This window comes from Somniosus microcephalus, unplaced genomic scaffold (genome assembly GCF_052327205.1).
Source record: "Somniosus microcephalus isolate GS21.2 unplaced genomic scaffold, FLI_Smic_1.0 unresolved_chr1, whole genome shotgun sequence".
Taxonomy (NCBI): domain Eukaryota; kingdom Metazoa; phylum Chordata; class Chondrichthyes; order Squaliformes; family Somniosidae; genus Somniosus; species Somniosus microcephalus.
The window spans coordinates 86,701,204-86,725,135 of record NW_028225179.1 but is presented as its reverse complement, the minus strand read 5'-3'; the positions used below and the strand labels follow the sequence as shown (position 1 = coordinate 86,725,135).

At 51.8% G+C, this 23,932-nt stretch overlaps 1 protein-coding gene across 1 annotated transcript in view; it reads right to left on the bottom strand.

Annotated features, from left to right (window-relative positions):
• Positions 1 to 23,932, bottom strand: part of LOC147095559 (class I histocompatibility antigen, F10 alpha chain-like) — a 57,588-nt gene that overhangs the window by 13,286 nt on the left and 20,370 nt on the right. The window contains exons 5-6 of the mRNA XM_085974687.1: positions 13,989 to 14,102; positions 11,017 to 11,052 (exon numbers count right to left, since the gene is read on the bottom strand). Coding sequence (XP_085830813.1) covers positions 11,021 to 11,052; positions 13,989 to 14,102 — 146 coding nt within the window. The 3' untranslated portion in view covers positions 11,017 to 11,020. The remainder of the gene's footprint in view (positions 1 to 11,016; positions 11,053 to 13,988; positions 14,103 to 23,932) is intronic.

Below are 23,932 nucleotides of genomic sequence, written 5' to 3'. Positions count from 1 at the left end.
GGTTAGTCTGACAGGGTTTAACAGTGTCTGGGAGGGTGAGGCGGGGTCAGGAGGGGAGTGAGATTAGTCTGACAGGGTTTAACAGTGTCTGGGAGGGTGAGGCGGGGTCAGGAGGGGAGTGAGATTAGTCTGACAGGGTTTAACAGTGTCTGGGAGGGTGAGGCGGGGTCAGGAGGGGAGTGAGATTAGTCTGACAGGGTTTAACAGTGTCCGGGAGGGTGAGACGGGGTCAGGAGGGGAGTGAGATTAGTCTGACAGGGTTTAACAGTGTCTGGGAGGGTGAGACGGGGTCAGGAGGGGAGTGAGATTAGTCTGACAGGGCTCAACAGTGTCTGGGAGGGTGAGACGGGGTCAGGAGGGGAGTGAGATTAGTCTGACAGGGTTTAACAGTGTCTGGGAGGGTGAGACGGGGTCAGGGGGGAGTGAGATTAGTCTGACAGGGTTTAACAGTGTCTGGGAGGGTGAGACAGGGTCAGGAGGGGAGTGAGATTAGTCTGACAGGGTTTAACAGTGTCTGGGAGGGTGAGACGGGGTCAGAAGGGGAGTGAGATTAGTCTGACAGTGTTTAACAGTGTCTGGGAGGGTGAGACGGGGTCAGGAGGGGAGTGAGATTAGTCTGACAGGGTTTAACAGTGTCTGGGAGGGTGAGACGGGGTCAGGGGGGAGTGAGATTAGTCTGACAGGGTTTAACAGTGTCTGGGAGGGTGAGATGGGGTCAGGAGGGGAGTGAGATTAGTCTGACAGGGTTTAACAGTGTCTGGGAGGGTGAGACGGGGTCAGGAGGGGAGTGAGATTAGTCTGACAGGGTTTAACAGTGTCTGGGAGGGTGAGACGGGGTCAGGGGGGAGTGAGATTAGTCTGACAGGGTTTAACAGTGTCTGGGAGGGTGAGACGGGGTCAGGAGGGGAGTGAGATTAGTCTGACAGGGTTTAACGGTGTCTGGGAGGGTGAGACAGGGTCAGGAGGGGAGTGAGATTAGTCTGACAGGGTTTAACAGTGTCTGGGAGGGTGAGACGGTGTCAGGAGGGCAGTGAGATTAGTCTGACAGGGTTTAACAGTGTCTGGGAGGGTGAGACGGTGTCAGGAGGGGAGTGAGATTAGTCTGTCCGGGTTTAACAGTGTCTGGGAGGGTGAGACGGTGTCAGGAGGGGAGTGAGATTAGTCTGACAGGGTTTAACAGTGTCTGGGAGGGTGAGACGGTGTCAGGAGGGGAGTGAGATTAGTCTGACAGGGTTTAACCGTGTCTGGGAGGGTGAGACGGGGTCAGGAGGGGAGTAAGTTTGGTCTGACAGGGTTTAACAGTGTCTGGGAGGGTGAGACGGGGTCAGGAGGGGAGTGAGATTAGTCTGACAGGGTTTAACCGTGTCTGGGAGGGTGAGACGGGGTCAGGAGGGGAGGAAGATTAGTCTGACAGGGTTTAACAGTGTCTGGGAGGGTGAGACGGGGTCAGGAGGGGAGTGAGATTAGTCTGACAGGGTTTAACAGTGTCTGGGAGGGTGAGACGGGGTCAGGAGGGGAGCGAGATTAGTCTGACAGGGTTTAACAGTGTCTGGGAGGGTGAGACGGGGTCAGGAGGGCAGTGAGATTAGTCTGACAGGGTTCAACAGTGTCTGGGAGGGTGAGACGGGGTCAGGAGGGGAGTGAGATTAGTCTGACAGGGTTTAACAGTGTCTGGGAGGGTGAGACGGGGTCAGCAGGGGAGTGAGATTAGTCTGACAGGGTTTAACAGTGTCTGGGAGGGTGAGACGGGGTCAGGAGGGGAGTGAGATTAGTCTGACAGGGTTTAACAGTGTCTGGGAGGGTGAGACGGGGTCAGGAGGGGAGTGAGATTAGTCTGACAGGGTTTAACAGTGTCTGGGAGGGTGAGACGGGGTCAGGAGGGGAGTGAGATTAGTCTGACAGGGTTTAACAGTGGCTGGGAGGGTGAGACGGGGTCAGGAGGGGAGTGAGATTAGTCTGACAGGGTTTAACAGTGTCTGGGAGGGTGAGACGGGGTCAGGGGGGAGTGAGATTAGTCTGACAGGGTTTAACAGTGTCTGGGAGGGTGAGATGGGGTCAGGAGGGGAGTGAGATTAGTCTGACAGGGTTTAACAGTGTCTGGGAGGGTGAGACGGGGTCAGGAGGGGAGTGAGATTAGTCTGACAGGGTTTAACAGTGTCTGGGAGGGTGAGACGGGGTCAGGGGGGAGTGAGATTAGTCTGACAGGGTTTAACAGTGTCTGGGAGGGTGAGACGGGGTCAGGAGGGGAGTGAGATTAGTCTGACAGGGTTTAACGGTGTCTGGGAGGGTGAGACAGGGTCAGGAGGGGAGTGAGATTAGTCTGACAGGGTTTAACAGTGTCTGGGAGGGTGAGACGGGGTCAGGAGGGGAGTGAGATTAGTCTGACAGGGTTTAACAGTGTCTGGGAGGGTGAGACGGGGTCAGGAGGGGAGTGAGATTAGTCTGACAGGGTTTAACAGTGTCTGGGAGGGTGAGACGGGGTCAGGACGGGAGGGAGATTAGTCTGGCAGGGTTTAAAAGTGTCTGGGAGGGTGAGATGGGGTCAGGAGGGGAGTGAGATTAGTCTGACAGGGTTTAACAGTGTCTGGGAGGGTGAGACGGGGTCAGGAGGGGAGTGAGATTAGTCTGACAGGGTTTAACAGTGTCTGGGAGGGTGAGACGGGGTCAGGGGGGAGTGAGATTAGTCTGACAGGGTTTAACAGTGTCTGGGAGGGTGAGACGGGGTCAGGGGGGGAGTGAGATTAGTCTGACAGGGTTTAACAGTGTCTGGGAGGGTGAGACGGGGTCAGGAGGGCAGTGAGATTAGTCTGACAGGGTTTAACAGTGTCTGGGAGGGTGAGACGGTGTCAGGAGGGCAGTGAGATTAGTCTGACAGGGTTTAACAGTGTCTGGGAGGGTGAGACGGTGTCAGGAGGGGAGTGAGATTAGTCTGTCCGGGTTTAACAGTGTCTCGGAGGGTGAGACGGTGTCAGGAGGGGAGTGAGATTAGTCTGACAGGGTTTAACAGTGTCTGGGAGGGTGAGACGGTGTCAGGAGGGGAGTGAGATTAGTCTGACAGGGTTTAACCGTGTCTGGGAGGGTGAGACGGGGTCAGGAGGGGAGTAAGTTTGGTCTGACAGGGTTTAACAGTGTCTGGGAGGGTGAGACGGGGTCAGGAGGGGAGTGAGATTAGTCTGACAGGGTTTAACCGTGTCTGGGAGGGTGAGACGGGGTCAGGAGGGGAGGAAGATTAGTCTGACAGGGTTTAACAGTGTCTGGGAGGGTGAGACGGGGTCAGGAGGGGAGTGAGATTAGTCTGACAGGGTTTAACAGTGTCTGGGAGGGTGAGACGGGGTCAGGAGGGGAGCGAGATTAGTCTGACAGGGTTTAACAGTGTCTGGGAGGGTGAGACGGGGTCAGGAGGGCAGTGAGATTAGTCTGACAGGGTTCAACAATGTCTGGGAGGGTGAGACGGGGTCAGGAGGGGAGTGAGATTAGTCTGACAGGGTTTAACAGTGTCTGGGAGGGTGAGACGGGGTCAGGAGGGGAGTGAGATTAGTCTGACAGGGTTTAACAGTGTCTGGGAGGGTGAGACGGGGTCAGGAGGGGAGTGAGATTAGTCTGACAGGGTTTAACAGTGTCTGGGAGGGTGAGACGGGGTCAGGAGGGGAGTGAGATTAGTCTGACAGGGTTTAACAGTGGCTGGGAGGGTGAGACGGGGTTAGGAGGGGAGTGAGATTAGTCTGACAGGGTTCAACAGTGTCTGGGAGGGTGAGACGGGGTCAGGAGGGGAGTGAGATTAGTCTGACAGGGTTTAACAGTGTCTGGGAGGGTGAGACGGGGTCAGGAGGGGAGTGAGATTAGTCTGACAGGGTTTAACAGTGTCTGGGAGGGTGAGACGGGGTCAGGAGGGGAGGAAGATTAGTCTGACAGGGTTTAACAGTGTCTGGGAGGGTGAGACAGGGTGAGGAGGGGAGTGAGATTAGTCTGACAGGGTTTAACAGTGTCTGGGAGGGTGAGACGGGGTCAGGGGGGAGTGAGATTAGTCTGACAGGGTTTAACAGTGTCTGTGAGGGTGAGACGGGGTCAGGAGGGGAGTGAGATTAGTCTGACAGGGTTTAACAGTGTCTGGGAGTGTGAGACGGGGTCAGGAGGGGAGTGAGATTAGTCTGACAGGGTTTAACAGTGTCTGGGAGGGTGAGACGGGGTCAGGAGGGGAGTGAGATTAGTCTGACAGGGTTTAACAGTGTCTGGGAGGGTGAGACGGGGTCAGGAGGGGAGTGAGATTAGTCTGACAGGGTTTAACAGTGTCTGGGAGGGTGAGACGGGGTCAGAAGGGGAGTGAGATTAGTCTGACAGGCTTTAACAGTGTCTGGGAGGGTGAGACAGGGTCAGGAGGGGAGTGAGATTAGTCTGACAGGGTTTAACAGTGTCTGGGAGGGTGAGACGGGGTCAGGGGGAGTGAGATTAGTCTGACAGGGTTTAACAGTGTCTGGGAGGGTGAGACGGGGTCAGGAGGGCAGTGAGATTAGTCTGACAGGGTTTAACAGTGTCTGGGAGGGTGAGACGGGGTCAGGAGGGCAGTGAGATTCGTCTGACAGGGTTTAACAGTGTCTGGGAGGGTGAGATGGGGTCAGGGGGGGAGTGAGATTAGTCTGACAGGGTTTAACAGTGTCTGGGAGGGTGAGACGGGGTCAGGAGGGGAGTGAGATTAGTCTGACAGGGTTTAACAGTGTCTGGGAGGGTGAGACGGGGTCAGGAGGGGAGTGAGATTAGTCTGACAGGGTTTAACAGTGTCTGGGAGGGTGAGACGGGGTCAGGAGGGCAGTGAGATTCGTCTGACAGGGTTTAACAGTGTCTGGGAGGGTGAGATGGGGTCAGGAGGGGAGTGAGATTAGTCTGACAGGGTTTAACAGTGTCTGGGAGGGTGAGACGGGGTCAGGAGGGCAGTGAGATTAGTCTGACAGGGTTTAACAGTGTCTGGGAGGGTGAGACGGGGTCAGGAGGGCAGTGAGATTCGTCTGACAGGGTTTAACAGTGTCTGGGAGGGTGAGATGGGGTCAGGGGGGGAGTGAGATTAGTCTGACACGGTTTAACAGTGTCTGGGAGGGTGAGACGGGGTCAGGAGGGGAGTGAGATTAGTCTGACAGGGTTTAACAGTGTCTGGGAGGGTGAGACGGGGTCAGGAGGGGAGTGAGATTAGTCTGACAGGGTTTAACAGTGTCTGGGACGGTGAGACGGGGTCATGAGGGGAGTGAGATTAGTCTGACAGGGTTTAACAGTGTCTGGGAGGGTGAGATGGGGTCAGGAGGGCAGTGAGATTAGTCTGACAGGGTTCAACAGTGTCTGGGAGGGTGAGACGGGGTCAGGAGGGGAGTGAGATTAGTCTGACAGGGTTTAACAGTGTCTGGGAATGTGAGATGGGGTCAGGAGGGCAGTGAGATTAGTCTGACAGGGTTTAACAGTGTCTGGGAGGGTGAGACGGGGTCAGGAGGGGAGTGAGATTAGTCTAACAGGGTTTAACAGTGTCTGGGAGGGTGAGACGGGGTCAGAAGGGGAGGGAGATTAGTCTAACAGGGTTTAACAGTGTCTGGGAGGGTGAGACGGGGTCAGGAGGGGAGTGAGATTAGTCTGACAGGGTTTAACGGTGTCTGGGAGGGTGAGGCGGGGTCAGGAGGGGAGTGAGATTGGTCTGACAGGGTTTAACAGTGTCTGGGAGGGTGAGACGGGGTCAGGAGGGGAGTGAGATTAGTCTGACAGGGTTTAACAGTGTCTGGGAGGGTGAGACGGGGTCAGGAGGGGAGTGAGATTAGTCTGACAGGGTTTAACAGTGTCTGGGAGGGTGAGACGGGGTCAGGAGGGGAGTGAGATTAGTCTGACAGGGTTTAACAGTGTCTGGGAGGGTGAGACGGGGTCAGGAGGGGAGCGAGATTAGTCTGACAGGGTTTAACAGTGTCTGGGAGGGTGAGATGGGGTCAGGAGGGGAGTGAGATTAGTCTGACAGGGTTTAACAGTGTCTGGGAGGGTGAGACGGGGTCAGGAGGGGAGTGAGATTAGTCTGACAGGGTTTAACAGTGTCTGGGAGGGTGAGATGGGGTCAGGAGGGGAGTGAGATTAGTCTGACAGGGTTTAACAGTGTCTGGGAGGGTGAGACGGGGTCAGGAGGGCAGTGAGATTAGTCTGACAGGGTTTAACAGTGTCTGGGAGGGTGAGACGGGGTCAGGAGGGGAGTGAGATTAGTCTGACAGGGTTTAACAGTGTCTGGGAGGGTGAGACGGGGTCAGGAGGGGAGTGAGATTAGTCTGACAGGGTTTAACAGTGTCTGGGAGGGTGAGACGGGGTCAGGAGGGGAGGGAGATTAGTCTGACAGGGTTTAACAGTGTCTGGGAGGGTGAGACGGGGTCAGGGGGGGAGTGAGATTAGTCTGACAGTGTTTAACAGTGTCTGGGAGGGTGAGGCGGGGTCAGGAGGGGAGTGAGATTAGTCTGACAGGGTTTAACAGTGTCTGGGAGGGTGAGACGGGGTCAGGAGGGGAGTGAGATTAGTCTGACAGGGTTTAACAGTGTCTGGGAGGGTGAGACGGGGTCAGGAGGGGAGTGAGATTAGTCTGACAGGGTTTAACAGTGTCTGGGAGGGTGAGACGGGGTCAGGAGGGGAGTGAGATTAGTCTGACAGGGTTTAACAGTGTCTGGGAGGGTGAGACGGGGTCAGGAGGGGAGTGAGATTAGTCTGACAGGGTTTAACAGTGTCTGGGAGGGTGAGACGGGGTCAGGAGGGGAGTGAGATTAGTCTGACAGGGTTTAACAGTGTCTGGGAGGGTGAGACAGGGTCAGGAGGGGAGTGAGATTAGTCTGACAGGGTTTAACAGTGTCTGGGAGGGTGAGACGGGGTCAGGAGGGGAGTGAGATTAGTCTGACAGTGTTTAACAGTGTCTGGGAGGGTGAGACGGGGTCAGGGGGGGAGTGAGATTAGTCTGACAGGGTTTAACAGTGTCCGGGAGGGTGAGACGGGGTCAGGGGGGGAGTGAGATTAGTCTGACAGGGTTTAACAGTGTCTGGGAGGGTGAGACGGGGTCAGGAGGGGAGTGAGATTAGTCTGACAGGGTTTAACAGTGTCTGGGAGGGTGAGACGGGGTCAGGAGGGCAGTGAGATTAGTCTGACAGGGTTTAACAGTGTCTGGGAGGGTGAGACGGGGTCAGGAGGGGAGTGAGATTAGTCTGACAGGGTTTACCAGTGTCTGGGAGGGTGAGGCGGGGTCAGGGGGGGAGTGAGATTAGTCTGACAGGGTTTAACAGTGTCTGGGAGGGTGAGACAGGGTCAGGAGGGGAGTAAGTTTGGTCTGACAGGGTTTAACAGTGTCTGGGAGGGTGAGACAGGGTCAGGAGGGGAGTGAGATTTGTCTGACAGGGTTTAACAGTGTCTGGGAGGGTGAGACGGGGTCAGGGGGGGAGTGAGATTAGTCTGACAGGGTTTAAAAGTGTCTGGGAGGGTGAGATGGGGTCAGGAGGGGAGTGAGATTAGTCTGACAGGGTTTACCAGTGTCTGGGAGGGTGAGGCGGGGTCAGGAGGGGAGTGAGATTAGTCTGACAGGGTTTAAAAGTGTCTGGGAGGGTGAGACGTGGTCAGGAGGGGAGTGAGATTAGTCTGACAGGGTTTAACAGTGTCTGGGAGGGTGAGACGTGGTCAGGAGGGGAGTGAGATTAGTCTGACAGGGTTTAACAGTGTCTGGGAGGGTGAGACGGGGTCAGGAGGGGAGTCAGATTAGTCTGACAGGGTTCAACAGTGTCTGGGAGGGTGAGACGGGGTCAGGAGGGGAGTCAGATTAGTCTGACAGGGTTTAACAGTGTCTGGGAGGGTGAGACGGGGTCAGGAGGGCAGTGAGATTAGTCTGACAGGGTTTAACAGTGTCTGGGAGGGTGAGACGGGGTCAGGAGGGGAGTGAGATTAGTCTGACAGGGTTTAACAGTGTCTGGGAGGGTGAGACGGGGTCAGAAGGGGAGTCAGATTAGTCTGACAGGGTTCAACAGTGTCTGGGAGGGTGAGACGGGGTCAGGAGGGGAGTCAGATTAGTCTGACAGGGTTTAACAGTGTCTGGGAGGGTGAGACGGGGTCAGAAGGGGAGTCAGATTAGTCTGACAGGGTTCAACAGTGTCTGGGAGGGTGAGACGGGGTCAGGAGGGGAGTGAGATTAGTCTGACAGGGTTTAACAGTGTCTGGGAGGGTGAGATGGGGTCAGGAGGGGAGTGAGATTAGTCTGACAGGGTTTAACAGTGTCTGGGAGGGTGAGGTGGGGTCAGGAGGGGAGTGAGATTAGTCTGACAGGGTTTAACAGTGTCTGGGAGGGTGAGACGGGGTCAGGAGGGGAGTGAGATTAGTCTGACAGGGATTAACAGTGTCTGGGAGGGTGAGACGGGGTCAGGAGGGGAGTGAGATTAGTCTGACAGGGTTTAACAGTGTCTGGGAGGGTGAGACGGGGTCAGGGGGGTAGTGAGATTAGTCTGACAGGGTTTAACAGTGTCTGGGAGGGTGAGATGGGGTCAGGAGGGGAGTGAGATTAGTCTGACAGGGTTTAACAGTGTCTGGGAGGGTGAGACGGGGTCAGGAGGGGAGTGAGATTAGTCTGACAGGGTTTAACAGTGTCTGGGAGGGTGAGACGGGGTCAGGAGGGGAGTGAGATTAGTCTGACAGGGTTTAACAGTGTCTGGGAGGGTGAGACGGGGTCAGGGGGGGAGTGAGATTAGTCTGACAGGGTTTAACGGTGTCTGGGAGGGTGAGACGGGGTCAGGAGGGGAGTGAGATTAGTCTGACAGGGTTTAACAGTGTGTGGGAGGGTGAGACAGGGTCAGGAGGGCAGTGAGATTAGTCTGACAGGGTTTAACAGTGTCTGGGAGGGTGAGACGGGGTCAGGAGGGCAGTGAGATTAGTCTGACAGGGTTTAACAGTGTCTGGGAGGGTGAGACGGGGTCAGGAGGGGAGTGAGATTAGTCTCACAGGGTTTAACAGTGTCTGGGAGGGTGAGACAGGGTCAGCGGGGAGTGAGATTAGTCTGACAGGGTTTAACAGTGTCTGGGAGGGTGAGACGGGGTGAGGAGGGGAGTGAGATTAGTCTGACAGGGTTTAACAGTGTCTGGGAGGGTGAGACGGGGTCAGGAGGGGAGTGAGATTAGTCTGACAGGGTTTAACAGTGTCTGGGAGGGTGAGGCGGGGTCAGGAGGGGAGTGAGATTAGTCTGACAGGGTTTAACAGTGTGTGGGAGGGTGAGACAGGGTCAGCGGGGAGTGAGATTAGTCTGACAGGGTTTAACAGTGTCTGGGAGGGTGAGACGGGGTCAGGAGGGCAGTGAGATTAGTCTGACAGGGTTTAACAGTGTCTGGGAGGTTGAGACGGGGTCAGGAGGGGAGTGAGATTAGTCTGACAGGGTTTAACAGTGTCTGGGAGGGTGAGACGGGGTCAGGAGGGGAGTGAGATTAGTCTGACAGGGTTTAACAGTGTCTGGGAGGGTGAGACGGGGTCAGGAGGGGAGTGAGATTAGTCTGACAGGGTTTAACAGTGTCTGGGAGGGTGAGACGGGGTCAGGAGGGGAGTGAGATTAGTCTGACAGGGTTTAACAGTGTCTGGGAGGGTGAGACGGGGTCAGGAGGGCAGTGAGATTAGTCTGACAGGGTTTAACAGTGTCTGGGAGGGTGGGACGGGGTCAGGAGGGGAGGGAGATTAGTCTGACAGGGTTTAACAGTGTCTGGGAGGGTGAGACGGGGTCAGGGGGGAGTGAGATTAGTCTGACAGGGTTTAACAGTGTCTGGGAGGGTAAGACGGGGTCAGGAGGGGAGTGAGATTAGTCTGACAGGGTTTAACCGTGTCTGGGAGGGTGAGACGTGGTCAGGAGGGGAGTGAGATCAGTCTGACAGGGTTTAACAGTGTCTGGGAGGGTGAGACGGGGTCAGGAGGGCAGTGAGATTAGTCTGACAGGGTTTAACAGTGTCTGGGAGGGTGAGACGGGGTCAGGAGGGGAGTGAGATTAGTCTGACAGGGTTTAACAGTGTCTGGGAGGGTGAGATGGGGTCAGGAGGGGAGGGAGATTAGTCTGACAGGGTTTAACAGTGTCTGGGAGGGTGAGACGGGGTCAGGAGGGGAGTGAGATTAGTCTGACAGGGTTTAACAGTGTCTGGGAGGGTGAGACGGGGTCAGGAGGGGAGTGAGATTAGTCTGACAGGGTTTAACAGTGTCTGGGAGGGTGAGACAGGGTCAGGGGGGCAGTGAGATTAGTCTGACAGGGTTTAACAGTGTCTGGGAGGGTGAGACGGGGTCAGGAGGGGAGGAAGATTAGTCTGACAGGGTTTAACAGTGTCTGGGAGGGTGAGACGGGGTCAGGAGGGGAGTGAGATTAGTCTGACAGGGTTTAACAGTGTCTGGGAGGGTGAGACGGGGTCAGGAGGGGAGCGAGATTAGTCTGACAGGGTTTAACAGTGTCTGGGAGGTTGAGACGGGGTCAGGAGGGGAGCGAGATTAGTCTGACAGGGTTTAACAGTGTCTGGGAGGGTGAGACGGGGTCAGGAGGGGAGCGAGATTAGTCTGACAGGGTTTAACAGTGTCTGGGAGGGTGAGACGGGGTCAGGAGGGGAGTGAGATTAGTCTGACAGGGATTAACAGTGTCTAGGAGGGTGAGACGGGGTCAGGAGGGGAGTGAGATTAGTCTGACAGGGTTTAACAGTGTCTGCGAGGGTGAGACGGGGTCAGGAGGGGAGTGAGATTAGTCTGACAGGGTTTAACAGTGTCTGGGAGGGTGAGACGGGGTCAGGAGGGGAGTGAGATTAGTCTGACAGGGTTTAACAGTGTCTGGGAGGGTGAGACGGGGTCAGGAGGGGAGTGAGATTAGTCTGACAGGGTTTAACAGTGTCTGCGAGGGTGAGACGGGGTCAGGAGGGGAGTGAGATTAGTCTGACAGGGTTTAACAGTGTCTGGGTGGGTGAGACGGTGTCAGGAGGAGAGTGAAAAATTCACAAATATGTCAACATGTGAAAGAATCGAAACTTCACTTACTGAATCACAAAGGAGCCAGCACAGAGACATCAGAAGCTGAGAAAATAAAACAGAATGTGAGAAATGGGAATAAAATATATAAATACAGAATGTGAGATATTCTACATCACTCACTGGGCCCAGGAACCAATCGCCTCCCAGCTGAAGAGACTCACAAATGATAAATGTGCAAACGGCGAGGGGCTGGAGGGCAAGGAGCTGGAGGGCGAGGGGCTGGAGAGCGAGGGGCTGGAGGGCGAGTGGCTGGAGGGCGAGGGGCTGGAGGGCGAGGGGCTGGAGGGCGAGGGGCTGGAGAGCGAGGGGCTGGAGGGCGAGGGGCTAGAGGGCGAGGGACTGGAGGGCGAGGGGCTGGAGGGCGAGGGGCTGGAGGGCGAGGGGCTGGAGGGCGAGGGGCTGGAGAGCGAGGGGCTGGAGGGCGAGGGGCTGGAGGGCGAGGGGCTGGAGGGCGAGGGACTGGAGGGCGAGGGACTGGAGGGCGAGGGGCTGGAGGGCGAGGGGCTGGAGGGCGAGGGGCTGGAGGGCGAGGGGCTGGAGGGCGAGGGGCTGGAGGGCGAGGGACTGGAGGGCGAGGGACTGGAGGGCGAGGGACTGGAGGGCGAGGGACTGGAGGGCGAGGGACTGGAGGGCGAGGGGCTGGAGGGCGAGGGGCTGGAGGGCGAGGAGCTGGAGCGCGAGGGGCTGGAGGGCGAGGGGCTGGAGGGCGAGGGGCTGGAGGGGAGGGGCTGGAGGGGAGGGGCTGGAGGGGAGGGGCTGGAGAGCGAGAGACTGGAGGGCGAGGGGCTGGAGGGCGAGGGGCTGGAGGGGAGGGGGAGGGACTGGAGGGCGAGGGGCTGGAGGGGAGGGGCTGGAGAGCGGGAGACTGGAGGGCGAGGGGCTGGAGGGCGAGGGTCTGGAGGGGAGGGGGAGGGACTGGAGGGCGAGGGGCTGGAGGGGAGGGGCTGGAGAGCGAGAGACTGGAGGGCGAGGGGCTGGAGGGCGAGGGGCTGGAGGGGAGGGGGAGGGACTGGAGGGCGAGGGGCTGGAGGGGAGGGGCTGGAGAGCGAGAGACTGGAGAGCGAGAGACTGGAGAGCGAGAGACTGGAGGGCGAGGGGCTGGAGGGCGAGGGGCTGGAGGGCGAGGGGCTGGAGGGCGAGGGGCTGGAGGGTGAGGGGCTGGAGAGCGAGGGGCTGGAGGGCGAGAGACTGGAGAGCGAGAGACTGGAGGGCGAGGGGCTGGAGGGCGAGGGGCTGGAGGGCGAGGGGCTGGAGGGGAGGGGGAGGGACAGGAGGGCGAGGGGCTGGAGGGCGAGGGGCTGGAGGGGGGGGAGCGACTGGAGGGCGAGGGGCTGGAGGGGAGGGGCTGGAGAGCGAGAGACTGGAGAGCGAGAGACTGGAGGGCGAGGGGCTGGAGGGGAGGGGGAGGGACTGGAGGGTGAGGGGCTGGAGGGGAGGGGCTGGAGAGCGAGAGACTGGAGGGCGAGAGACTGGAGAGCGAGAGGCTGGAAGGCGAGGGGCTGGAGGGGAGGGGCTGGAGGGGAGGGGGAGGGACTGGAGGGCGAGGGGCTGGAGGGGAGGGACTGGAGGGGGAGGGACTGGAGGGGGAGGGACTGGAGGGCGAGGGACTGGAGGGCGAGGGACTGGAGGGCGAGGGACTGGAGGGCGAGGGGCTGGAGGGGAGGGGGAGGGACTGGAGGGCGAGGGGCTGGAGGGGGAGGGACTGGAAGGGGAGGGACTGGAGGGCGAGGGACTGGAGGGCGAGTGGCTGGAGTGCGAGGGACTGGAGGATGAGGGACTGGCGGGGGAGGGGCTGGAGGGCGAGGGGCTGGAGGGCGAGGGGCTGGAGGGCGAGGGGCTGGAAGGGGAGGGGCTGGAGGGCGAGGGACTGGAGGGGGAAGGACTGCAGGGGGAGGGTCGAGGGGGTGGGACTGGTTTGAGGAATGGAGAGTGTTTCCATTCCTCGCTCTCACTCTCCCCTCAGTGCCCTGTGCTCCCAGTACTGGAGATTCCTCACACTCACTCTGTCCCTCAGTTCTACATTCCTCTCTCTCACTCTCTCTCTCAGTGCCCTGTGCTCCCAGTACTGGAGATTCCCCACACTCACTCTGTCCCTCAGTTCTACATTCCTCTCTCTCACTCTCTCCTCTCAGTGCCCTGTGCTCCCAGTACTGGAGATTCCCCACACTCACTCTGTCCCTCAGTTCTACATTCCTCTCTCACTCTCCCCTCTCAGTGCCCTGTGCTCCCAGTACTGGAGATTCCCCACACTCACTCTGTCCCTCAGTTCTACATTCCTCTCTCTCACTCTCCCCTCTCAGTGCCCTGTGGTCCCAGTACTGGAGATTCCCCACACTCACTCTGTCCCTCAGTTCTACATTCCCCTCTCTCACTCTCCCCTCTCAGTGCCCTGTGCTCCCAGTACTGGAGATTCCCCACACTCACTCTGTCCCTCAGTTCTACATTCCTCTCTCTCACTCTCTCTCTCAGTGCCCTGTGCTCCCAGTACTGGAGATTCCCCACACTCACTCTGTCCCTCAGTTCTACATTCCTCTCTCTCACTCTCTCCTCTCAGTGCCCTGTGCTCCCAGTACTGGAGATTCCCCACACTCACTCTGTCCCTCAGTTCTACATTCCTCTCTCACTCTCCCCTCTCAGTGCCCTGTGCTCCCAGTACTGGAGATTCCCCACACTCACTCTGTCCCTCAGTTCTACATTCCTCTCTCTCACTCTCCCCTCTCAGTGCCCTGTGGTCCCAGTACTGGAGATTCCCCACGCTCACTCTGTCCCTCAGTCCCTCAGTTCTACATTCCTCTCTCACTCTCCCCTCTCAGTGCCCTGTGCTCCCAGTACTGGAGATTCCCCACACTCACTCTGTCCCTCAGTTCTACATTCCTCTCTCTCACTCTCCCCTCTCAGTGCCCTGTGCTCCCAGTACTGGAGATTCCCCACACTCACTCTGTCCCTCAGTTCTACATTCCCCTCTCTCTGAATCTTACCTCTCCGTTGTTTTATCCAGATGACTATTCCGAATATCCCGAATATAACCAGTGCCGTGACTAATGCCATTATAATTCCAGGATGGGAGCGTGCACCACTGTTTTCTGGTATTTCTGAAACACATTTGAATAATATCAGGATAGTCTCTCTGTTTCCGGATCAATTCCCAGTTCTGTGTCGACGGATGGACAATTTTAACCTCACCCACCCGTCGGGAATCTGAGGGGTCTGGTCCAAAGCTGGTTTTACTCTCGCCTGATCTCACTCTCCATTGGAGTGTATAAAGTGTCTCATTGATGGTAGTGTTGGACCAGCATTGCCCTGATTCATCTGGGTTACCTGCCCGGTGAGATTGGTTCAATTTACCCCCCATGTCTCTGTGTCCTGTCCTGGGTCCATCCCCAGGGTCACATTGTATGCCCCAGGAGTCAGCATCACTGATGGTTTTCACATCAAACTTCAAAGGGATGGAGAATAAATTGACTGCAGTAAACTGGGCTGAGCTGGTAATGAGTGAAGCTACAGATTAAGAGTGGGGACGCTTGTAAAGAAATATCGGGTACAATCCAACACCAGGACTTTCCCCGACAACACAAAGACTCCACTTCTGTAGTTAGGCAACCATGGTCGACAAATGAAAGAAGTGAGAGTATCCAGGTAAAGGGAAAGGCTGACACAGTGACCAGAGATTGGGTTACAGAGCAATTAGACAAGTATCGGCTGCTCAGAGAGTCAGCATGGATTTGTGATGGGTAGGTCCTGTCTGACTAATCTAATTGAATTTTATGAGGAGGTCACGAACATGGTGGATAAGGGAGTGTCGGTGAATGTTGTATATATGGACTTCCAGAAGGCATTTGATAAGGTTCCTCACAAGAGATTATTAGCAGCAATAAAAGCGTACAGAATTGGAGCTAATCTTGTGACACGGGTTGACAATTGGATGGGAGGAAGGAGGCAGAGTGTCAGGATAAAGGGAATGTGCTCCGATTGGCAGGATGTTCCGAGTGGTGTTCCCCAGGGATCTGTACTGAGGCCTCAGCTCTTCACCATATATATCAATGGCTTGGATGAAGGAGCAGGGAGTTGTATATCCAAGTTTACAGATGGCACTAAGTTCAGAGGCACAGTAAAGAGACATTGACAGATTAAATGAGTGAACTGCATCTGCCACAGTTTTGCCCAAGGTGGGGAAGTGTGAGATCATCCACGTGAGATCGGAGAAAGACAAATTGGAACATTGCCTCAATGGTGAGAGACCAGGAGCTGTAAAGGAGCAAAGAGATTTGGGTGTCCATGTCCACAAATCACTAAAAGCTCGTGTCAGCGTTAAATAAAACAACAGAAAGGCCTTAATCTCACGGGAGTGAGAATAGAAAGTGAGGAAATTATGCTTCAGGTGTACAGAGCTTTGGTCAGACCCCATTACATTACATTACATAGGATATACGGCACAGAAACAGGCCATTCGGCCCAACCAGTCCATGCCGGTGTTTGGGATCCACTCGAGCCTCCTCCCGTCTTTCCTCATCTAAATCTATCAGCATACCCCTCTATTCCCTTCTCCCTCATATGTTTGACCAGCCTCCCCTTAAATGCATCGATACTATTCGCTTCAACCACTCCCTGTGGTAGTGAGTTCCACATTCTCACCACTCTCTGGGTAAAGACGTTTCTTCTGAATTCCCTATTGGATTTCTTGGTGACTCTTATATTGATGGCCTCTAGTTATACTCTTCCCCACAAGTGGAAACATTCTCTCTCTATCCACTCTATCAAAACCTTTCATAATTTTATAGACCTCTATTAGCTCACCCCTCAGCCTTCTTTTTTCAAGAGAAAAGAGACCCAGCCTGTTCATCCTTTCCTGATATGTATACCCTCGTTTTTCTGGTATCATCCTTGTAAATCTTCTCTGCACCCTCTCCAGTGCCTCCATATCCTTTTTATAATACGGCGACCAGAACTGTACACAGTGGTCTAACCAAGGTTCGATGAAGGTTAAGCATAACTTCACAAATTTTCAATTCTATCCCTCTAGAAATAAACCCCAGTGCTTGATTTGCTTTTTTGATGGCCTTGCTAACCTGTGGCGCAAATTTTAGAGATTTGTGTATTTGTACTCCGAGATCCTTTGTTCCTCTAACCCACCTCGGGCGTACTACATTCAGTGATTTTGTGATTTGTGTATTTGTACTCCGAGATCCTTTGTTCCTCTAACCCACCTCAGGCGTACTACATTCAGTGATTTTAGTGATTTGTGTATTTGTACTCCGAGATACTTTGTTCCTCTAACCCACCTCGGGCGTACTACATTCAGTGATTTTAGTGATTTGTGTATTTGTACTCCGAGATCCCTTTGTTCCTCTAACCCACCTCGGGCGTACTACATTCAGTGATTTTAGTGATTTGTGTATTTGTACTCCGAGATCCTTTGTTCCTCTAACCCACCTCGGGCGTACTACATTCAGTGATTTTAGTGATTTGTGTATTTGTACTCCGAGATCCATTGTTCCTCTAACCCACCTCGGGCGTACGACATTCAATGATTTTAGTGATTTGTGTATTTGTACTCCGAGATCCCTTTGTTCCTCTAACCCACCTTGGGCGTACTACATTCAGTGATTTTAGTGATTTGTGTATTTGTACTCCGAGATCCTGTGTACCTCTGACCCACCTCGGGCGTACTACATTCAGTGATTTTAGTGATTTGTGTATTTGTACTCCGAGATCCTTTGTTCCTCCAACCCACCTCGGGCGTACTACATTCAGTGATTTTAGTGATTTGTGTATTTGTACTCCGAGATCCCTTTGTTCCTCTACCCCACCTCGGGCGTACTACATTCAGTGATTTTAGTGATTTGTGTATTTGTACTCCGAGATCCTTTGTTCCTCTAACCCACCTCGGGCGTACTACATTCAGTGATTTTAGTGATTTGTGTATTTGTACTCCGAGATCCTTTGTTCCTCTAACCAACCTCGGGCGTACTACATTCAGTGATTTTAGTGATTTGTGTATTTGTACTCCGAGATCCCTTTGTTCCTCTAACCCACCTCGGGCGTACTACATTCAGTGATTTTAGTGATTTGTGTATTTGTACTCCGACATCCTTTGTTCCTCTACCCCACCTCGGGCGTACTACATTCAGTGATTTTAGTGATTTGTGTATTTGTACTCCGAGATCCCTTTGTTCCTCTAACCCACCTCGGGCGCACTACATTCAGTGATTTTAGTGATTTGTGTATTTGTACTCCGAGATCCTGTGTACCTCTAACCCACCTCGGGCGTACTACATTCAGTGATTTTAGTGATTTGTGTATTTGTACTCCGAGATCCCTTTGTTCCTCGAACCCACCTCGGGCGTACTACATTCAGTGATTTTAGTGATTTGTGTATTTGTACTCCGAGATCCTTTGTTCCTCTAACCCACCTCGGGCGTACTACATTCAGTGATTTTAGTGATTTGTGTATTTGTACTCCGAGATCCATTGTTCCTCCAACCCACCTCGGGCGTACTACATTCAATGATTTTAGTGATTTGTGTATTTGTACTCCGAGATCCCTTTGTTCCTCTAACCCACCTCGGGCGTACTACATTCAGTGATTTTAGTGATTTGTGTATTTGTAGTCCGAGATCCTTTGTTCCTCTAACCCACCTCGGGCGTACTACATTCAGTGATTTTAGTGATTTGTGTATTTGTACGCCGAGATCCTTTGTTCCTCTAACCCACCTCGGGCGTACTACATTCAGTGATTTTAGTGATTTGTGTATTTGTACTCCGAGATCCCTTTGTTCCTCTACCCCACCTCGGGCGTACTACATTCAGTGATTTTAGTGATTTGTGTATTTGTACTCCGAGATCCCTTTGTTCCTCTAACCCACCTCGGGCGTACTACATTCAGTGATTTTAGTGATTTGTGTATTTGTACTCCGACATCCTTTGTTCCTCTACCCCACCACGGGCGTACTACATTCAGTGATTTTAGTGATTTGTGTATTTGTACTCCGAGATCCCTTTGTTCCTCTAACCCACCTCGGGCGTACTACATTCAGTGATTTTAGTGATTTGTGTATTTGTACTCCGAGATCCTTTGTTCCTCTAACACACCTCGGGCGTACTACATTAAGTGATTTTTGTGATTTGTGTATTTGTACTCCGAGATCCTTTGTTCCTCTAACCCACCTCGGGCGTACTTCATTCAGTGATTTTAGTGATTTGTGTATTTGTACTCCGAGATCCTTTGTTCCTCCAACCCACCTCGGGCGTACTACATTCAGTGATTTTAGTGATTTGTGTATTTGTACTCCGAGATCCCTTTGTTCCTCTAACCCACCTCGGGCGTACTACATTCAGTGATTTTAGTGATTTGTGTATTTGTACTCCGAGATCCTTTGTTCCTCGACCCCATCTCGGGCGTACTACATTCAGTGATTTTAGTGATTTGTGTATTTCTACTCCGAGATCCTTTGTTCCTCTAACCCACCTCGTGCGTACTACATTCAGTAATTTTAGTGATTTGTGTATTTGTACTCCGAGATCCTTTGTTCCTCTAACCCACCTTGGGTGTACTACATTCAGTGATTTTAGTGATTTGTGTATTTGTACTCCGAGATCCTTTGTTCCTCTGACCAACCTCGGGCGTACTACATTCAGTGATTTTAGTGATTTGTGTATTTGTACTCTGAGATCCCATTGTTTCTCTAACCCACCTCGGGCGTACTACATTCAGTGATTTAGTGATTTGTGTATTTGTACTCCGAGATCCTTTGTTCCTCTAACCCACCTCGGGCGTACTACATTCAGTGATTTTAGTGATTTGTGTATTTGTACTCCGAGATCCTTTGTTCCTCTAACCCACCTCGGGCGTACTACATTCAGTGATTTTCCTGATTTGTTTTTTTGTACTCCGAGATCCATTGTTCCTCTAGCCCACCTCGGGCGTACAACATTCAGTGATTTTAGTGATTTGTGTATTTGTACTCCGACATCCTTTGTTCCTCTACCCCACCTCGGGCGTACTACATTCAGTGATTTTAGTGATTTGTGTATTTGTACTCCGAGATCCCTTTGTTCCTCTAACCCACCTCGGGCGCACTACATTCAGTGATTTTAGTGATTTGTGTATTTGTACTCCGAGATCCTGTGTACCTCTAACCCACCTCGGGCGTACTACATTCAGTGATTTTAGTGATTTGTGTATTTGTACTCCGAGATCCCTTTGTTCCTCGAACCCACCTCGGGCGTACTACATTCAGTGATTTTAGTGATTTGTGTATTTGTACTCCGAGATCCTTTGTTCCTCTAACCCACCTCGGGCGTACTACATTCAGTGATTTTAGTGATTTGTGTATTTGTACTCCGAGATCCATTGTTCCTCCAACCCACCTCGGGCGTACTACATTCAATGATTTTAGTGATTTGTGTATTTGTACTCCGAGATCCCTTTGTTCCTCTAACCCACCTTGGGCGTACTACATTCAGTGATTTTAGTGATTTGTGTATTTGTACTCCGAGATCCTGTGTACCTCTAACCCACCTCGGGCGTACTACATTCAGTGATTTTAGTGATTTGTGTATTTGTAGTCCGAGATCCTTTGTTCCTCTAACCCACCTCGGGCGTACTACATTCAGTGATTTTAGTGATTTGTGTATTTGTACGCCGAGATCCTTTGTTCCTCTAACCCACCTCGGGCGTACTACATTCAGTGATTTTAGTGATTTGTGTATTTGTACTCCGAGATCCCTTTGTTCCTCTACCCCACCTCGGGCGTACTACATTCAGTGATTTTAGTGATTTGTGTATTTGTACTCCGAGATCCTTTGTTCCTCGAACCCGCCTCGGGCGTACTACATTCAGTGATTTTAGTGATTTGTGTATTTGTACTCCGAGATCCTTTGTTCCTCTAACCAACCTCGGGCGTACTACATTAAGTGATTTTAGTGATTTGTGTATTTGTACTCCGAGATCCCTTTGTTCCTCTAACCCACCTCGGGCGTACTACATTCAGTGATTTTAGTGATTTGTGTATTTGTACTCCGACATCCTTTGTTCCTCTACCCCACCACGGGCGTACTACATTCAGTGATTTTAGTGATTTGTGTATTTGTACTCCGAGATCCCTTTGTTCCTCTAACCCACCTCGGGCGTACTACATTCAGTGATTTTAGTGATTTGTGTATTTGTACTCCGAGATCCTTTGTTCCTCTAACACACCTCGGGCGTACTACATTAAGTGATTTTTGTGATTTGTGTATTTGTACTCCGAGATCCTTTGTTCCTCTAACCCACCTCGGGCGTACTTCATTCAGTGATTTTAGTGATTTGTGTATTTGTACTCCGAGATCCTTTGTTCCTCCAACCCACCTCGGGCGTACTACATTCAGTGATTTTAGTGATTTGTGTATTTGTACTCCGAGATCCCTTTGTTCCTCTAACCCACCTCGGGCGTACTACATTCAGTGATTTTAGTGATTTGTGTATTTGTACTCCGAGATCCTTTGTTCCTCGACCCCATCTCGGGCGTACTACATTCAGTGATTTTAGTGATTTGTGTATTTCTACTCCGAGATCCTTTGTTCCTCTAACCCACCTCGTGCGTACTACATTCAGTAATTTTAGTGATTTGTGTATTTGTACTCCGAGATCCTTTGTTCCTCTAACCCACCTTGGGTGTACTACATTCAGTGATTTTAGTGATTTGTGTATTTGTACTCCGAGATCCTTTGTTCCTCTGACCAACCTCGGGCGTACTACATTCAGTGATTTTAGTGATTTGTGTATTTGTACTCTGAGATCCCATTGTTTCTCTAACCCACCTCGGGCGTACTACATTCAGTGATTTAGTGATTTGTGTATTTGTACTCCGAGATCCTTTGTTCCTCTAACCCACCTCGGGCGTACTACATTCAGTGATTTTAGTGATTTGTGTATTTGTACTCCGAGATCCTTTGTTCCTCTAACCCACCTCGGGCGTACTACATTCAGTGATTTTCCTGATTTGTTTTTTTGTACTCCGAGATCCATTGTTCCTCTAGCCCACCTCGGGCGTACAACATTCAATGATTTTAGTGATTTGTGTATTTGTACTCCGAGATCCATTGTTCCTCGAACCCACCTCGGGCGTACTACATTCAGTGATTTTAGTGATTTGTGTATTTGTACTCCGAGATCCTTTGTTCCTCTAACCAACCTCGGGCGTACTACATTAAGTGATTTTAGTGATTTGTGTATTTGTACTCCGAGATCACATTGTTCCTCTAACCCACCTCGGGCGTACTACATTCAGTGATTTTATTGATTTGTGTATTTGTACTCCGACATCCTTTGTTCCTCTACCCCACCACGGGCGTACTACATTCAGTGATTTTAGTGATTTGTGTATTTGTACTCCGAGATCCCTTTGTTCCTCTAACCCCTCGGGCGTACTACATTCAGTGATTTTAGTGATTTGTGTATTTGTACTCCGAGATCCTTTGTTCCTCTAACACACCTCGGGCGTACTACATTCAGTGATTTTAGTGATTTGTGTATTTGTACTCCGAGATCCTTTGTTCCTCTACCCCACCTCGGGCGTACTTCATTCAGTGATTTTAGTGATTTGTGTATTTGTACTCCGAGATCCCTTTGTTCCTCTAACCCACCTCGGGTGTACTACATTCAGTGATGATAGTGATTTGTGTATTTGTACTCCGAGATCCTTTGTTCCTCTACCCCATCTCGGGCGTACTACATTCAGTGATTTTAGTGATTTGTGTATTTCTACTCCGAGATGCTTTGTTCCTCTAACCCACCTCATGCGTACTACATTCAGTGATTTTAGTGATTTGTGTATTTGTACTCTGAGATCCTATTGTTCCTCTAACCCACCTCGGGCGTACTACATTCAGTGATAATAGAGATTTGTGTATTTGTACTCCGAGATCCTTTGTTCCTCTAACCCACCTCATGCGTACTACATTCAGTGATTTTAGTGATTTGTGTATTTGTACTCCGAGATCCTGTGTACCTCTAACCCACCTCGGGCGTACTACATTCAGTGATTTTAGTGATTTGTGTATTTGTACTCCGAGATCCTTTGTTCCTCTAACCCACCTCGGGCGTACTACATTCAGTGATTTTAGTGATTTGTGTATTTGTACGCCGAGATCCTTTGTTCCTCTAACCCACCTCGGGCGTACTACATTCAGTGATTTTAGTGATTTGTGTATTTGTACTCCGAGATCCCTTTGTTCCTCTACCCCACCTCGGGCGTACTACATTCAGTGATTTTAGTGATTTGTGTATTTGTACTCCGAGATCCTTTGTTCCTCTAACCCACCTCGGGCGTACTACATTCAGTGATTTTAGTGATTTGTGTATTTGTACTCCGAGATCCTTTGTTCCTCTAACCAACCTCGGGCGTACTACATTAAGTGATTTTAGTGATTTGTGTATTTGTACTCCGAGATCCCTTTGTTCCTCTAACCCACCTCGGGCGTACTACATTCAGTGATTTTAGTGATTTGTGTATTTGTACTCCGAGATCCTTTGATCCTCTAACCCACCTCGGGCGTACTGCATTCAGTGATTTTAGTGATTTGTGTATTTGTACTCTGACATCACATTGTTCCTCTACCCCATCTCTGCCGTACTACATTCAGTGATTTTAGTGATTTGTGTATTTGTACCCCGAGATCCCTTTGTTCCTCTAACCCACCTCGGGCGTACTACATTCAGTGATTTTAGTGATTTGTGTATTTGTAGTCCGAGATCCTTTGTTCCTCTAACCCACCTCGGGCGTACTACATTCAGTGATTTTAGTGATTTGTGTATTTGTACTCCGAGATCCCTTTGTTCCTCTAACCCACCTCGGACATACTACATTCAGTGATTCTAGTGATTTGTGTATTTGTACTCCGAGATCCTTTGTTCCTCTACCCCACCTCAGGCGTACTACATTCAGTGATTTTAGTGATTTGTGTATTTGTACTCCGAGATCACATTGTTCCTCGAACCCACCTCGGGCGTGCTACATTCAGTGATTTTAGTGATTTGTGTATTTGTAGTCCGAGATCCTTTGTTCCTCTAACCCACCTCGGGCGTACTACATTCAGTGATTTTAGTGATTTGTGTATTTGTACTCCGAGATCCTTTGTTCCTCTAACCAACCTCGGGCGTACTACATTCAGTGATTTTAGTGATTTGTGTATTTCTACTCCGAGATCCCTTTGTTCCTCCAACCCACCTCGGGCGTACTACATTCCGTGATTTTAGTGATTTGTGTATTTGTACTCCGAGATCCTTTGTTCCTCTAACCCACCTCGGGCGTACTACATTCAGTGATTTTAGTGATTTGTGTATTTGTACTCCGAGATCCCATTGTTCCTCTAACCCACCTCGGGCGTACTACATTCAGTGATTATAGTGATTTGTGTATTTGTACTCCGAGATCCTTTGTTCCTCTAACCCACCTCGGGCGTACTACATTCAGTGATTTTAGTGATTTGTTTATTTGTACTCCGAGATCCTTTGTTCCTCTAACCCACCTCGGGTGTACTACATTCAGTGATTATAGTGAATTGTGTATTTGTACTCCGAGATCCTTTGTTCCTCTACCCCACCTCGGGCGTACTACATTCAGTGATTTTAGTGATTTGTGCATTTGTACTCCGAGATCCCATTGTTCCTCCAAGCCACCTCGGGCGTACTACATTCAGTGATTATAGTGATTTGTGTATTTGTACTCCGAGATCCTTTGTTCCTCTAACCCACCTCGGGCGTACTACATTCAGTGATTTTAGTGATTTGTGTATTTGTACTCCGAGATCCTTTGTTCCTCTAACCCACCTCGGGTGTACTACATTCAGTGATTATAGTGATTTGTGTATTTGTACTCCGAGATCCTTTGTTCCTCTACCCCATCTCGGGCGTACTACATTCAGTGATTTTAGTGATTGGTGT